The following is a 17,442-nucleotide window of genomic DNA, read 5'->3' on the forward strand; positions in this document are numbered from 1 at the left end:
AGGTACTGTGTCTTTGTTCCCCAGGGCCACCTCTGCAAGCAACGGGTGCCCTGACGCTCTGCCCTGTGGTCTGTCTCTCTTCTCCACTCCTAGTTTAAGGCAGCTTTCTGGGAGACAGCGACGTCAACACCAGGGCCTCCCGACCGCAGGCCCCGAGTTGTCACCTTCCTGGTTTCTCTGTTGTTGTTGTTATTGCTGTTTTTAGTGCAGGAGGGAGAGCAGCAGTTTTACTCATTGGCATGTGGGGATGGGCAGTGTGAAGCCAGGCAGGCAGCGGTGTTCCATGGCTGGGCGAGCTCATTTTCCTGCATCCCCTTCCCACAGGGCCAGAGAGGCGTGGCTTTGGTGCCCCCTTACTTTCCTCCGGCCTGGGCAGCTGGGGTCTCACCTAGCGTAACTTATTTTTTTCAGAATGCTCACGTCAAACGTCAACTGATGTGTTTTGTTTTGTCTTTTTTTTTTTTTTTTCCTGTGCCACAAAGGAAAAGAGAACAAGAACAAATGAATCAGTTTTTCTGGAATCATAAGCTGTGATTTCTTCATAAACTAATTTCGAGAATGGCTATTGAATTCCACAAACATTCCTGAGTGTTTACTGACCACCAAGGCCTGCCCTATAAAGGGGTGGAGGCCGAGATGCCAAAGATAGGGTCCCTGTCTTCAGAGGGCTTCCTCGGGAAGCCTGTGCTCAGACAGCCGTCATGTCCTGGGGGGAGCCTCATGTTCCGGATGGGTGTTAGTGTGCCTCGGCTGCCCAGGCATGCCCATAGTTCACAGCCCAGCCCAAGTCTCCCTCCTCCATGAAGTCTCCTTTGATTGCGTCAGGCATCAGTGAGTTCCCTACTCTCCAGACCCTGGATTTCTGCAGTCCTCTGCAGCCTGAATACAAGATGTTTCCCATCTGTCCTCTCCTCTTCCTGGCACCACAGCCTCCCGAGGCCCATTGTATCACCCCCACATTAACAAATGAGACAGCTAGGATTTAAACAAGTCATTTTCCCAGGGTCACAGAGTTAATCAGCAGCAAAGCTGGAACTTGCACTTCGTGTCTGATTCCCACCTCAGGCCTCCTCCTCAGTGCAGAGCACTTTCTCTCCTCCATCATCTGACCCTGAGCGCCCCCTCTCTGGAGCCCCTGCAGCCCCTCCCATTTCATGTCCGCACTGGTTCCTCCCCTCTTGGTTTCAGTCACCTGCTATCACTCCTGGGGTGGGGGGCAGAGGCCCATCAGCTGGGTCTGGTCCCCTGCTGGCACAGGCGCTGAGTCAGGCTTGGTAGGGGAAGGAGGAGAGAACTTAGCCAGTGCCTCCCTCCTCCCCTCTCACCCTGAGTCATCTGGAGGCAACAGAAACAAACAGAGCTTATGTGCCAGGTAATTGTGAGACTCAGTTTGTCTAATTATAGTTCACTTTGTCTTTCAGCCAGTGGAATAAAAACAGTATCTGAAGTCTTTCAGCTGTTCCCCTTTGGGTCAGCATCCCAGCCTGACACAGTACGTTTGCAGAACGTGCTAATAAGGGCGGGTTTTCAGCTCTCTCTCCTGTGGGTCGTTTACCAGCTGTGCCCCAAAGAGAAGCACCTGTATGCTCCGCGCTAGATCCTTTTGAGAATGAAGTGGTGTGCTGTTGACAATGACACCAGGACAGTGGGCCTGAAGTAGGGTACATGGTCACCGAGTTATAGACAAGATGCCTGCCTGCGATTGGAAGGAAAGGTGGAGTGGTTGTTTACGAAGGCTTCTCATGCGGAGTGGGTTGCTGGTGGATGAAGCGCCTCTGTTTCCAGCCATAACTTTGCATCATTCAGTGACTGTAAGAATGATCCACTACCTGTTTCTGCAATTTCCACTCATTTTCTGTCAGTGGCTGAGCCTCCCAGGATGTGTGTCTGTGTCTTATTGTTTTCTTTTTCTTTCCTCCAGAGATCCTGCGGATAATTCAGCTGGACCTAGACCTGAAGTACAAGACCAACATCCGGGAATTGTTTGAGGAGTTTGACAATTTCCTGCCAGGCGCCGTCATTGGCATAGCAAGAGAGATGCAGCCAGTATACAGGTACGTGGCAGCTGTAGGGGACGTGGCCTCCAGGACCCTCTCCACCCCTTGTCCCCTTCCCCTCTCCCGCTACCCACTTCAGACTGGGATTTATCGGTAGACAGTCTTTCTACACTTAATCTCTTAGAGACACATTTGTACTTACTGCCTGTCGTCAACAGTGCGGGCAGGTGGGTCCGCTCCAAAGCCGTAGATGCTGCCTCGTTCTTTTTGGGGAGTGTGTGACATTTTTCTTGTAGAAAGGGGAGCTGTTTTGGTTGTTGGTTGTGGTTAAGCTCAGAATTTTAAAATCTTGGGCTTTGCCTTACAGAGGGAGGTATCAGGATATGGCTTTAACTTGCCGGTCTGATGATGAACTAGGTTTTCTTGGCCTCTCGGTCACCAGTGACCGCTCCTCTGTTGAAGCAGAGTCTCAGTGTCTTGTAAGGAGGCAGAGGCAGCACAGCTCTGGAACACAGGTTGGCGTTCCCCGCTCACGGTGAAGAACGCATTCTGCGTCGTGCACGGCTTCATTGTCAAGCACGCGTCGTAGAGAAACCCCAGCGTCTGCGAACCGGGAGACATGTTCAAGAATATCCATTGCAGCATTGTGTGTGGTAGCCAAAAACTGAGAATGACTTAAATGCCATAGATAGCAGAATGGATAAATAAAATACCTTCATCTGAGTGAGTCCTACACAAAGCCAAAAATGAGCACATCGTACCTACGCACACTGCTAGGCAAAACTAAACTGTAATCTTCAGGGATGTGTACCATGTGGCCCAAATTATAAGGAAAACCAAGGAAATGCTGATCCCCAAAGCCAGCACAGCGTTCCGTCTGGAGAGGGTGGGGTGGGGGAGGGGTGGGGAGCAGGACGTGGGTGGAGGTTGCCTCTGGAGTGCCTCAGTGTGGTGTCAGTCCTCTGCCCCGGGGTTGCGCGTCATCCTGTGTGTGTACTATACATCTTACAGTTGAAACAAAGGCGAGGAGAGGCAAAAGCACGTACAAGTTTTCGTTAAAAACTAGACCCATGGTTCTGGATCCAGAGAGTTCCAGGTCACTGACTGATCCTCCTCTGGATAGAGCCAGAGCACCCCCAGAACCGAGCTGCCTGGAGTGGGGATTTCACCGTCCCCTGGGCTGGCCCGCTCTTTGTTCTCTGCGCATCCCCTCCCGCTGGCTCCCTGTGGACATTCTTGGAGCCATGCCGCCTTTGGAGAGCTGCAGAGCACAGGCGACTGGTGACCCAAGAGCCCGTGCTTCCCCTAAAAGAGAGGGGAAGAGTGACAGCCTGCTTGCTTGTGGTTATTTGCAACACGCAGATCACATAACAGGAAATTCCTGCGAGGCCTCTGAGAGGGCTGATAACCCCTGGGCCTTGTGGGCTGTTCGCCCTGACGTCATCCTCTCCCACGGTGTCCCCCGCCCCCGCCCCATCACAAAGCAGGGCCTAGTACTCGGGGAGGCTTTGGGCAAACACTTGCCACTTCCAGCTCCTAGCAGCCTCCAGGCCTCATTCCCTCACCTTCGCGCAAGGTGTATCTTATGTCAGTGGTTCTCAATTTCACAACTGGAGGCGCTGGAAAGGAGCACTGAACTGAGAGTCCAAAGTCCTGTGTGCTCATCCCTGTGCACAGGGCCTGGGTTCCCCCATCTGAGAACAGGAGCAGTTGTGCTCCTAGACTTCCCGCCCCTGGCTCTGGCACTGGGATCCCTCTCTCCTGCCCCTCACCATTTCCTCAGTGTCTTTCCTCAGTCCTGAGGCTGCCTGTCTGCTGCGGGGGCGGGGGGGCTCCTCACTGCTCAGTAGGGGCCAGGGTCTCCTGGATACTTGTACCAGGCTCATTTTTAAATGCAGTCAGAGCAGTGATACCTTCAAGGCCTGATCTGGAATCTTCTCATGTAATATACATGGAAACGTGATCACATCTATATCGTTTTGGCCAGAATTTATGTTTTTTGTAGATCTAGGATTTTATTAACTGTGAAACTTAAATCAATTTAATTGTCTGGACTTCTCAAAAGAAATCTCTGAGAGATTTTAGATCCAAAACGAAATTGAATTTTTCTCACCTTCGGAGTCTTTAATTATCTGAGGAAAATCAGACCTCTGTGGCTGGGCTGCTGAAAGAGGCCCAAACTGCCCTGTCCTTAGGGCTCGTGCACTCAAATCAGCAGAAATGAAAACTCCTTTTGGTGCTCCCACCTTCCCCTTCCATTCCTCCCCAGCTGAAATGTTTATAAAGCCTCTAATAATTAAGTCTGCAAACGGCTGTCCTGCACAAATGTGCACCCTACTGGCTCTGGGTAATTGCCTCTGAATATTTGCAGTCTCGTGCTGGGGCTGGGAATGGCTTGGTGCTGGCTGGGTGTGAGGGGTGGGGGGTGGAGTGTGGATTTTTTTTTTTTTTTTTTTTTTTTTTTTTTTGCTGTCTTCCACAAGAAAACTGGAGACTCCACTGCCCCCAAAGAGCAAGTGTTAGTTGTTTGCGCCTTTGGAGCCTGTGCCTGGGTGTGTGTGCTTGTGGGGAAGGAGTGGGAGAAGAAAGGGGGGAATGGAAGGGCGGCGAGTGAACTGCGTCCACACAAGGACGGATGGAACTGGGCCCTTCCCCTGGGCAGGCAGCCTCAGCCCCACTTGTCTGGACTTGGCGGTCACCCACCCCTGTGGGCACTTGCCACTTCCCTAGCCCTCCTCCAGGAACGAGGAGGTGGTGGGAGTTCCCACAACCACGTGGCCTCCCCAAGTGGCGGAGTGTGAGGTGGGCAAGGTTTTTGCCATAAGCAAAATCAGCTAGCATCTATGAAGAGAAAGGAAAATTTAGAAGCGAAACAGCACAAAAGCAAAACTGGACTGATTAACCAAGTATGTTTTTGATCTGGAAATTCACTAAGCAGAAATAAATTTGGATCTCCTCAACTGTGTTATTTTTATAGTCACTTGTCTGACAGTTACTGTACTTCAAAAGGGCACATCTTAAGTCATTTTTATGGTTGTTTCCCCTCTATTGTGTGCCATGAACGTTAGAAGCTTGGAGGAGAGGGGAGGGAAATGTATTTCTCACTATTCATTTGACAAATAGCTGTTTTGTTTTGTTTTGTTTTTCAGTTCTCCCACTGCCCCAAATATACATTAACCCCACCATGTGTTCTGGAAAATGATGGATTGTGGGATGCTAGGATGGCGATAGAGGAACCTTTTCCTCCAGGGTCCCCGTCAGGATTCTGTTGAGTCAGATGTTCCATGACCCTTCTCACCTGAAAGTTGGGGAGTCGTGGCCATTTTGGGTGGAACAGTCCTGCCCTGACCCTTTCTCTGCCTCTTTGTCAAGAGAACTAGACTGCCGGACAGGTCCTCATGGGTGATGCGTTTAGTTGGGATACATGGCCAAGCTTTCTCTGTCAACAGAATGGTCTCTGTAAATAGACAACTGTATTTTGCAAATATGTGTTAGTCTAGGATGCCATTTTGAATTTGCTTCCTGATGAATGTATTCGAAGAGTAAAGAAAACTGTTGGACCCTCTTTATGGACAGCCCATAAAAATTACAAGTGAGTATCAGCAGGCAGAGCCGCTTGACGTGGAAGAAAAAGCATTCGGGTTATACTCAGAAGCTCTGGATTATAGTCCCTGCCTTTCATGAATTACCCACGTGATGCTTTGCAAGCTACTGGATGCTCTGACCCTCTGTTTTGTTTTCAATCTGTAAGTAGGGATACGTATATCTCCAGAATTACCAAAAACTCAAATGGAACAACATGCATGAAAGTTTCTGGAGTGAGAGAGGCCCTCAGTCAAGGGCACTTGCTCACCCTCCTCCCTCAGTCCTCACCACGCCTTTGTGTGTTTTCTTTTCAAGGCGATTTCTTCTACGGGATACCCTCGCTCTACCCCACCCCTACCATGCAGGGATACTAGTTAAAACACGCGACGCTCACTTAAGTTGGATTTCAGATAAACAGATAATTGTCTTGTGTACGTATGCCCCACATATTGCATGGGGACACATGTACACAAAACAACTATTTGTTGTTTATGTGAAATTTAAATTAACTGGATGCCCTGTTTTTTGTTTGCTTGCTTGTTTGTTTCGCTAAACCTGGCGGCTCTACCCCTACCCAAGAGTGAGAACCTTCTCTTTTTAGCAGAAGGGGGTGATCTGGCTTTTCTACAAAATCCTCGAGTGAGCAGGAACAAAGTGTTACAGGAGTGGGAGCTTGTGAGGAAAACAGGGTAAGTGAGGGATGGAAGAAGGCAGCTCTCAAAGTCTCCGTGAGGCACCAGGCCTGAGGTCACCACCCCACAGGAGTTAGAGGCCTGCTTGTGATTTGGGCCCTTTGGGGAGGTCGCTGGAGCTAGGAGGCCTGGCAGTGGTTTAGCTTCAGGCCACAGGGTTCCTGCTGAGCTTGGAATGAGTGTATGAGAGAGAGAGACACAGAGAATGTGTGTGAGAGAGAATGTGTGTGTGGTGTGAGAGAGAGAGACAAATAATATGTGTGTGAGAGAGAGAATGTGTCTGACAGAATGTGTGTATGAGAGAGAATGTGTACGACAGAGAGAGAGAGAGACAGAGAGAGAGAAAGAGAGAGAGAGAGAGAGAGAGAGAGAGAGAGAGTGTGTGTGTGTGTGTGTGTGTGTGTGTGTGTGTGTGTGTGTGTAGCTGGGGTCACAGCCCTTGGTTATGGTCTTTCTGTCTTGGAGCTGGCCACCTGAGGAGCTGATGAATGGGAGCTTTGTTGGTGGGGGCCACTGGCTTCCGGTTCATTCTCTGTTGGCTCCACAGGCCAGCTGTGTGCTTGTTTGAGCCCAAACCCACCATGAGATGGAAGCAGCAGGCTAATCCTGTCAGCTGCTGATAAGGCACCACCAGGCAGGAATTTGCTTTTGTGTTAAGTATTTTAATAGTGTCCACTCTTTCACCTTTTTAGGTCACATGGTTTTAATTGATAGCATCTGTGCCAGCCTTGCCTCCTTCCAGATGCTGGAGTGGAAATGTCCAGTTAATCTGCAGGCTGCCTTATCCCATTCCTAGGACTGGTGAAGGGCTCTCAGGGGAGCTGGGGAGGAAGTGAAGATTTAGCACAGAGGTAGCACAGAGGTAGGAGAGGAGGATGTGGAATGGCCCCACCTGTGCCATTCACAGCTGTGTGACCTTGGGCAAGTCTCTTGGCCTCTCTGAGCTTCAGTTTCTATAGCTGAGAAATGGGGATTATAGCACTGTATAATACTACATATGGTGGAGTTGAATGGCAGATTAAATCAGTCAGTATATTTGTAGTGCCTGGCATGGAGTAGCACTCCCTAGTGGTCCTGGGCATCTTATCCAGTTCTAGCTTAGCCACTTACTAGTTGTGTGACCCAAAGGAAGTCCCTTAACTTCTGAGCTTCAGTATCCTTATGCGTAAAATTGGAGCAGCTGATAACTTAGCATAATTAGTGCTAATATTTTGGCTTCTCAGCATCTAAACTCCCTTCCTGTGTTTGAGGAATTCCCTGCCGTGTAAGCCATCCCCACCTTTCTGGAAGACAAAGGGGCTGATACTTTATTTCCTGGACTCCTAGCTGGGATGTTGGTACTGGCTTCCCCTCCTTCCCTGCCTCCCCTGAGGAAATCAGTCCTATGAATTTAGTATCTGTGCAGGCACGTCTTTATACTTTTGCCGTATACTCTAAACAATACAGGCTATTTGCAAAACAGAACAGTGTTGCAAGAAGTCAACTAGTCCACAACGAAGGAGGGAAGTTTTAGTATGCCTCCTTAGGAATCCGAGAGCTCAGACGGGGAGGTATGCACACAGAAGATGCAGTTGTGGTTGCAGCGGGGAAGCAGGGCAGGTACCCCAGTCCCTGCTTCCCAGTGTGAGCCTGGTGGCCTCTTTCCCCTGCCCGGGTATTTCAGTGCCCTGCAGGGGGCAAACTGCTGGCCACACGCCCTGTTTCTGAACTCAGCCCATGCCTCTAGCCCTGAGCGCTAACAAGGTTTGTGTTCCGTTTCTTCTCCTGGAGATATTCATCTTGGTTTTTAACCCTACTACGTCTTTTCCCATGCTGCACTCCTCGAATTAGAAAAAAAATCATTATATAAAAATATTTTCATTAAAAATTCAAGAAGTATGTGAGGATTATTTTTCCAGAAATTTTCTACAAATTTATCAACATGTATGTGTGTGTGTGTATCCGTGGACTCATACTTTGTATACCCTTGTGCATCGTTTTTATTTTTTTGTTCACTTACCAGTATATCTTGGCCATCCTTATACCTAACTCAGTATTCCTATATGAAGCGTTGCTAGTCTCCCAGCATATACGCATATATACCTATATATGTATGTATGTATATATGCATATGTATATAGGTATATATATAGGTATATATGTATATGTGTGTGTGTGTGTGTGTGTGTATGTGTGTCTGTTTGTGTTTTTGTTTTTTGCTTTTCACTTAGGAAAACTTCCAAAATATACAAAAGTAGACAGAATCATGTAGGATGCTGGGTGCTTCAATGTTACAACATTCAAGGAGCCTCAATAATTACTAGCCCTCAGCCAGTCTTGTTTCATCTCTACTCCCAGCCACCTCTCCACTTCTGCCTTCCTTGCTTTCTCTGTTATTTTGAAACAAATCCCAGACAGCCTACCATTGCATCTGTAAATGTTATTTTTAATCTTTCTTTCTTTTTTTTTTTTTTTTAAAGCATCCTATCTGCCATTGCTGGGTCTGGAGCTGAGGAGGGTTGTGTGAACTCATAGTGGCATTTTGTCTTCAGGTTCCTCAGTCTGAAATCAATTTGTATGAGGGAGGGAGATGGACAGACCCGTCTCTCACATCTAGCCACCCAGCGTTTTCCATCTCTCTCCAGATTGTTTTGTATCAGGATGTTACTGTACTACTTCTGTCTGGAAGGGTTTATGCTGATATAAATAAATCCAGGTCCTCTGTTCAGTAGGCGTCAAGCTCTGCTTTGTAAGAGAGTGCCACCACCACCATCATTGCAAGTAGTAGCCTCTCTTCTTCCCTCAGACACCTGAAAATGAATTTCTTGGTTCTTGTTCTTGTGTGTGTGTGTGTGTGTGTGTGTGTGTGTGTGTGTGTGTGTGTGTTTTAAGTAACCAAGATTGAACCTGTTGGTTTCTATTACGGTTCAATCTGAGTAACAGAGAAAAAAAGCTGCCACCTTATACAGCAGTGCCTGATAAAGAAGCTGAGTGTTTCTTCACTCCCTGGGAGTCGGCAGGCTGGACTCTTTGGCATAGCCCATGGGATCTGGAGGCTGGGATGGAGGCCCGGAATTCCTAATAAAAGGGGAGGGAGATACCTGCCCCGTGCTAGAGATAAAAATACCTACTCTGAGGCGGTTATTTTTTAATCACACCATTGGGAACATGTGTTTTAAAGGGAAAAAGACGCATGCAGAAGCACTGAAGCGGAATTGTGTTTCCTCTGTGACAGCTGTGCCCTGCTGGGTGAGCTGTGAGTGTCCAATGCCCGCTGAAGGCCGTGGGAGACAGGCTGCCAAAGATGTTGTGTTCAGGCTAAGATGACGTCCTGGTTGAACATGGGAGGGGCTTCCCTTCTCTGAAAGCACACCCGCTTTCTCAGGTTTTTTGTTTTTTTTTGTTTTTTTTTTGCATTACCAGAACTTGTTCCTTTTTGCCACATAAACATCTCATTGAGAGATCCTCATTTGCAATCCAGGCAGCAAAAAAGACTGATCTATAAGCATCTTCTTGGGGGGAAAAAAGCAAAATAGCATAGTTGAATCACAGTGGCATATGTAGAAGAGGGACTTTCTGTGACAGGCAGCATGTGGAAAATGTGGAAAGGACTGACTTAGGCATGACTGGCTGTGTGTGAGGGGAATTACAGTATGGCTCCGTGGCCACTTTGGGTACACGTGTCAGTTGCATGCCTGCCTTCCTGCAGGTGACTGAAGTGAAACGGATATTCAGCCCCCATTCCCCTGCCTCCGGTTAGCTGCAGAATTAGCCATTACAGAAATGTCAAGTTTTTACTGGTTTTGAGTTTGAAATGAACACCTTACCTCCTGCTCCTGCATTGGGTGATTTCTTTAAATGCGTCATTTACTGTTGACCGTAGAGAACCCCTATGATCTTCCGTTTAGAAGTAGCAGAATCGACCCTAGTATCAAGGAGCTGCCCATAGGAACGCTTATGATCCAGGGACCCAGCCTTCCTAAATGTCTGTCTTTGAGAATTTTCTATCATTTGTAAAAGAGGAAGCTTTTTAGGAATAGAATTTCTTTTTGTATAATAATTTGCCTTTTGGTCCTGGCTGCTGTAGATGAGCACTCATTATGAAGCTGCTGGTCCTGACGGACTTTCAGAAATATGAAGTCCTCGAGATGCTCATGGGGCCTCATTACTGTCAGTCAGTGTGGTGTAAGGTCCTGGTGCACTTGACTACTTCTCTGGTTCCACTGGATTCCCTGTAAGGAAACACTGCCACCCTTAATAAAATGACACCTAGTATCTGCACAGCGTATAAGCGGGGGAAACCCTTCCCCTGACTCTAGAACCATCTTATCTGGTTTGACCCAAGTATCATGAATTTGGAACCGTAAAGAAGGCAATATAATCCTAGCCCTCTACGTGGCTTGGCAGCGAATGAGATTTTCATGTTCTTCATGTAACTGTAGTTCCTTGGTTTTCAGCTTCAGGGAGCCTGGGAAATAGTTTCTAAGCAAGGTGAGGACATAAAGATGAATTGTTTTTTTTTTTTTTAGAAGGAACAACTAGAGCAGAGGAGAGGCATCTCCATTTTTTCTGCTTGTTCCTTCCTGCCAAAATGTCACCAGGGTTTGAGAAGATGACGGTGTGATCATGGTCATTCAGGCCACCTCTCTACTCACTCGTGCCTCACATTCTTTCAGCTGCTGTCAAAGGTTAAAGGCATCCTACACATGAGCAGGCCATACGCTTTTGTATAAACGGAGTGGGGACAGTCATGGTCTCTGAGTCCCCAGGAGACAGAAATGGCTTGCCAGAACCTAGGAGGCGTTTGTGGGTGAAATGCTGTATCTGGATTGCATGTGACCAGCTGCATATACAGGTGGCCCCCCCCCCATCACCTGCACAGAACAGACCAGAGTCTCCAGTCCACACACCGTATCATATTCAAGACCGTATGGAGGTGAAGAGTTTTATTAAAAAGTGTAAAATGAGAAGACATCAGGTAGGCTCTCCAAAGGGGATCATTCAGTGAATGCAGTATATTGTCACAGGCACAAGAAGAGGCCAGCTGAAACTCAGGATACAGGCTGTAGCAGTTTAATTTCAGGTAAATGCCTCCAGGAGATAATACAAGTATTTGAAGATCTAAAAACGGATTGTGAAAGAAAAGGAAAGAAGTTCACTGAGGCAAAAACTGACCAAATGCGTCTACAAGTTTGGCCTGGACCTTCCAAAGACTTTGGTTGCTGGTCCTTGGATGCTGATGGCGAGTTTTGGGTACTTAAACTTTGTTTTTATCAAGGGTTTTCTCCTATCACTTGAAGTAGTTAATTTTTATTGGTAATTCAAAATTCCATCAGATGTTTTTCTCTCACTAGCCTCAGACTTACCTAATGGTAAAGTGTCAAGGCCAAGCATAATTCTGGTCCAGAAATATAATTTTGGAAGAAAACAAAAAGATCCCCAGACTTAGCATTTATCAGAACTAGCAACTACTTTTAACTTTACTGTGTATTAGAACATCTTTAAACTACTCTCAGTGTCTGAAGATGCTTTTAGGAGATTGAAAGTCTAGACAGGGTGGAAAGGAGGGAGAGGAACCAAAGGGAAGAGGCAAGGAGACAGGAGAGGCCTGGGAGCCATGTGGCTGCCATACATTCACTGCCTCACCTCACCTTCTGTTTGTTCAGTGCTGCCTCGTGACCGAGCCAGGGCAGGGCTGGACCCACGGAGACACCAACCCCCCACCCTTGCTCCCTGCTCAGGCGTGGTAGTAAGGACATTGCGAATGACGTGCAGAGCGGCCTCTTTGACGGCCCATCTGGAGACCCTTCTCCCTGCTCTGCAAGGCACAAACAGTTGTATTTCTCCTGGATGATTAATGGCGTTTCCTTCTGTGCAACGAATTAGATGCCCTTTTCTTCATTTGATTAATAGAAAATTGCTAGCCAAACTTGCGGTATACCTGTGTCAAGCCTGTGGCTCTTTATAGGATGCATTTTGGCATCTTTGCGAGCTAAGAGAAATTCCTTCCGGAAGAAAATTGGGGATGAAATTTAAAGGAAGGAAGAGAAGGAGGGAAGGGAGATGTGTGCAGTCTGACTTAGGCCCTACCACTTAAGATTCCATTTTCTAGATCTGCCTGACTGTGGTAAGTAAAGGTAAACATCATGAGAAGTAGTCCTGGGAGGAAGTACGGGTGGGGTGACCATTTAATTTCACCATCAGGTTATTGTTTAAACGAGAACACTTGGAGTGTAGAAAGGGGATGCTGTTAACAGTCACACTAGGACAAGTGTAAACCAGCAGTGTCCTGGGCCACCCGAGGACATGTCATCACCCTGAGCTGGAGGCACAGAGCAGGGAAGGGTGGAGGGCAGAGGACTGGCAGGGGCTGGGGCAGGGCAAGGCGGCTCTGAAAGGCTGAGGTCCCTGGGGCCTGAGATACTGCCGGGTGGGCAGTGTATCTGGGCCTGTCATCTGTTAGAACCAGGAAGGGGGCTGTCGAATCATTCTTGGGCTGCCTGGAGCCCAAAGCCTCCAGAGCCTGAAGCTTGCTTCAGATTCTGTGTCTCCCTCTCTCTGTCCCTGCCCCTTCCCTGCTCATGCTCTCTCTCTCAAAAATAAATAAACCTTTAAAAAAAGGTTTATTGGGCTGCCATCTGGCCTTCGACTGGACTTTCAAGGTGAAGAGTAAAGCACCCCGTGACTATAAATGCATCTTACCACGCCTGCCCCCCACATCTCCTGGTGATCCGTGGTAGCCCACAAGCTGTAATTTGGCCCTGCGTCAAATGGGGAGATTAGGCTTTCTCTGCGGGGTGGTGTTAACACCATGTAGGGACTAATTTGCTACTTTTGAGAGCTCACCAGTGGGATTTGGCCATAATTCCATGCAGAAGGAATCAAGGGAAAGAAGTGGAGGTGAGGCCACTGCCTCTCGGAAGTGTAAATGCTTTGTTTTCACCATTGATTTCTGGCTGGTCTCAGAAATTCCCAAGAGCTGCCTTTAGTGGCCATTAACTGCACGTCAGAGCTTGACCAGGGCTGCACCCCCTCAGCCTGTGACTGGAAAAGGCTGACTCGTGTGCTTTTGTGCGCTCCAGAGGGCCTAAAGCCACCTTCTGCAGGGAGGGCTCTCCTCCCCGGGCAAGGGTGTAAGGCTCCAGAAAATGTTACCTATGCTTACGTCTGGAGCAGAACCTCCAGAAGCTGGCGGGGGGCCTGTCTGGGAGAAATCAGCCTACAGCTGTAGGTGGAGGCAGCCCAGCCCAGCCCAGCCCACCTCTGGGAGGGGAATGGAATTGGAAACTCAGACCCCCATTGAGGATTTGCCCCTGTGGCCTGGCCCTGGAATTGGCAAGATGAAGAAGACAGTTAACATGAGCTGGGCCTCAGTTCGGGGTGTTTTGGGGGAGGTGGCCCTTGTCCCCTTACCTTAGCACATCTGAGCTTATCCAAGCTAACTTGGTGACTAACAGCTCCACTCTTAAGAATTCTACAGGCATTTGTTGAGGGCCCTTCTACTCCCTGCCAGTCTCGGTTGGTAAGCCATGGGGTCTGCTCTCAAGAGTCTGGAGAGCTGTCCCCACTGCAGCTGAGGGCCGGAGCACCCTATAGAAGCCCCTATAAAATTGTCTGTGGCTGCACTTCCTTAACTTAGAGGTACCGCCAGACCTTGCTTCCTTTTCATTGCTCATTCTGACACAGGGGCCCTCCACACTTCACACCATTTTCTGCCTCTCAGAAGCTCCTCATCTTGTCCTCAGACTGTTCACTTGGCTTTGTTTCATTTCGTGTTGGACACAGTCTCAGCAATGTGTTCTTTTAAAAAGAAAAAATACACACACACACACACACCTACATACATACATAAGTTGTTCTTTTTTTAAAAAGGTTTATTTATTTTTGAGAGAGAGAGCATGAGCAGGGGAGGGGCAGGGACAGAGAGAGGGAGACCCAGAATCTGAAGCAAGCTCCAGGCTCTGAGCTGTCAGCATAGAGCCTGACGCAGGGCTAGAACTCATGAACTGCGAGATCAAAGATTGGAACCAAAGTCGGACGCTTAATTGACTGAGCCACCCAGGCGCCCCTCAGCAATGCGTTTTCCACAGTCAAGGCACACCCTACCCTGTCCGCATCCTCAAATTAACTGACAAGACTTCACTCTCTCATACTTTTTTGAGCACTTACTCTGTGCCAGGCATTGTGCCAGTTCTAAAGACCACCTGCTCCTTAGCGCACCACTCAGGGACCTCTGCAATCTGCCCTCCCTCGGCTCCCACCTTTCACCTTCTCCCACCAGCAACCCTGTACCTTTTGTTTCAGCTGCACCGAACCCCCAGCTATCTCCCAGACAGGTGCTCATTCACACATGTGGCCTGGGGGTATGCTGTCCCTTCTGCCTAGGGTGCTCTCCCTCCATCCTGCCCTTCTGTGTGCCCTACTCATCCTTTGAGGTCCAGTGAGAGGCCACCATTTCTAGAAAGCCTCTGAGGGCTTCCTTGTTCCTAGCCATAACCCCTGCTCCTCAGCACTGACTGCCCTGAGATCATTCAATAGGTTGTGACTTGGAGGACAGATGCTTCTTATGTGTGTGTTTCTCCCCAGCAGGGTTCTGCATCCTTTGGGGACAGGGCTTTTGACAATAAAGACAATAAAAGACAATAAAACATTGTCTTTTCCATCCCAGCCTCACAAGTGAAGCCTGGAGCCTTGAACTGGAGCCCTTCCTCCAGCCGTCACCAAGCTCTAGTTTTCTAAGAACAGCTTAGGATTTTAAGGCATGGTTATTTTTAAATAATGGCATGAAGGATCAAGAGGAAGTAGGGGGAACTGGCCTGTACCCATAGGGATAAAGCCCAGTCATTTAGTTTTCTGGGAATATACATGCCCTTCTTGCACCCTGCAGGTAGACTAGAATGTTGGGAAATTAATCTTGAAATCAAAGGTGGGTTGACTCCTGGTTCCACCACTTACCGGCCATATTATTTTGCATAACATATTTAAACCTTTTAAAGCTTTAGTTTCCTCATCTGTGGAATGGAGGTTGCCTCCAGCATATTGGTTATAAATTGACCTCTGTTGCCCCCTTCATGGCATATTCGAGATACGTAACTCACATGTCACAATGCAGGCAGAAAGGCTGCATTTGCCCTCCTGGTGATTCTGAAGCTGGACCGTGCCTTCTCTCTTTCCCCTGCTTGAGAATCACTGGCCTAAGTCCTTGTGGATCCTCAGTAAATAGCTGGGAATGAAATGCTGTCATATACACATTGCACAACACCAGGTACAGAGGGGCTTCATGAGAGTTTTCTGCCCTTTCCCCTTCTCCCTGTTCTACACAACCATATCTTCCCATGGTGCTGGTCAGTTGTGGAAAATATTCCCAGAACACAGAGAGGTTGCCATAGAGCGTTTGTGAGGGGTAGGGTGGGGGGGGCAGCTTTAGAAGCCAGAAGGAATTTGTCCTGACTTGGAAAGGGAGTGTGCCGTGCAGGAAGAGGCCGCATCCTGCCTTATATGAAGCTGCCACTGGCTTTCCTCTTCACAGTTTATAGGCCAGTGCATGCCCTTGGCCATGATGAAAAACATGACTTTGCTTTTCTATTCCGTGGTGCAGAAGACCAATGTGGAAAGCCCAATGGCAAAGGTGTAGAGAGTGGCCAGATAGGAGCCGACTGTGAGTAGTGTTTTACAGATTTTGCAAACTGAAAACAGTTTACAGGGATAGGGCGTCAAGGATTTTTGAAGCACCAGTTAGTTTTAAAGCGTTTCAGGCTTCTCCTTGTAATGGGCCTGTCCCTGTGTGTCAGTCCATGGCATGCCACAGAAGTGCTACACCCCTCCATCTGTCTCTGTCCACTTGCTCTTGCCACTTTGGGGCCCCTTCTGTGCCCCACCTTCTCCAAGCCGGTCGATGAGAGCACTTTCTCCGCAGCACATGGGCACCACAGCGTGTGGTAATTGTGCGGGATGACCTGGGGCTGCCGCAACTGAGCCTAAGCTTATGGACGGCCTCATGCGACTTGACCGACTTGAAGTCTAATGACTTGCTCTCTAGGGTCTTTTCTCGTTTTGAGAACCTGTCTTCCGAATCCAGACTCTTGTGATTAAGATCTGCCACTTTGTTCCAGAGGCAAAGAATAAGTTATTTACTTTCTTGGGCCTCCACTTGGTCTTTCTTGTCCCAGCGTGACGTCTCCACACCCTTTGACAGACGTGTTGATGGCTGATACCTGAGCATCTCAGGTGTGCCTTGCAGGCTGTGGGCCATTATTTCCCATTTGAGCGTCTTTGCTCTTGCCAGCGGTTAGAACGGTGCTGCATTCCCTTAGGCTTGAACAGTGCTCAACTGTTTACAAACTTTTACATTTGCTCAACCTACCAATTCAGTAAAGGAGGAAGGCAGGTAGTGTTACCCCCATTTTGCCAAAGAGACTGTACTCGTAGGTTAGATTTGCCCAGGGTCACATGGTCAGGACTAGGACTGGGTCCCTGGCCCTAGTGCCCTGCCTGTCCTCCAAGCACCTGCGATCCTAAGTGGATGGTTCCTAGCCCTTGCCTTTATAGTTCCTGAGTTATGAAACAGTCAGCCCGGAGAGGTTTTGCGGCTTCATGCTCTGCCACCTCACAGCCCAGGTCACTTAGTCCCCCTTTTCTGGGGATTCATAGAATATGCTTGCGTGTTACAGGCAATCCCAGTCTTTCCGTTACGACATTGAAGAGCACTCGAGTTCCTGCCTTGGGGTTTGACTCCCATGCAAACTGCCCTCCTACCTCACAGTCCACAGTCACATTTGGGAAAGGCTGGATTTCGTCTCCAACGTGTGCAGGTCCCTCCAGCGGAATGGTTTTATCACTTTTCCTCATAGCACAGTGACGTCCCTGGAGGCTGTGATGAGTGTGTAATGAAACAGACTTGTGAGTGTCTGTTCTCAGACTGTTTCTTCAGGTTTTTGATCACTGGGGAACCTTAGTTGTGTAGGTTTTAGTGTGAATTGTGTCCAGCCAGGCTATTCAGGGCTTGTATGCCAGAGGGGGAATAGTTTTAGTTATTAGAGGGCATGGGCTTCCTTTTTTTTTTTTTTTTTTTTTTCTCATAGGTCTGCAGCCTGACTTGGATTAAAATTTCTCTTATGGTCATAGAAGTGTTAGAGAAATGGTTTCCTTCCTTCCTTCCTTCCTTCCTTCCTTCCTTCCTTCCTTCCTTC

The 17,442-nt window shown here is 48.3% G+C and overlaps 1 protein-coding gene across 1 annotated transcript in view; it reads left to right on the forward strand.

Moving 5' to 3' along the window:
- The window catches only part of XXYLT1 (xyloside xylosyltransferase 1), a 175,215-nt gene that overhangs the window by 98,631 nt on the left and 59,142 nt on the right, over positions 1 to 17,442 (forward strand). Inside the window, exon 3 of the mRNA XM_040484933.1 lies at positions 1,922 to 2,054. Coding sequence (XP_040340867.1) covers positions 1,922 to 2,054 — 133 coding nt within the window. The remainder of the gene's footprint in view (positions 1 to 1,921; positions 2,055 to 17,442) is intronic.

Source organism: Herpailurus yagouaroundi, unplaced genomic scaffold (genome assembly GCF_014898765.1).
Source record: "Herpailurus yagouaroundi ecotype Mexico unplaced genomic scaffold, PumYag 162, whole genome shotgun sequence".
Taxonomy (NCBI): Eukaryota; Metazoa; Chordata; class Mammalia; order Carnivora; family Felidae; genus Herpailurus; species Herpailurus yagouaroundi.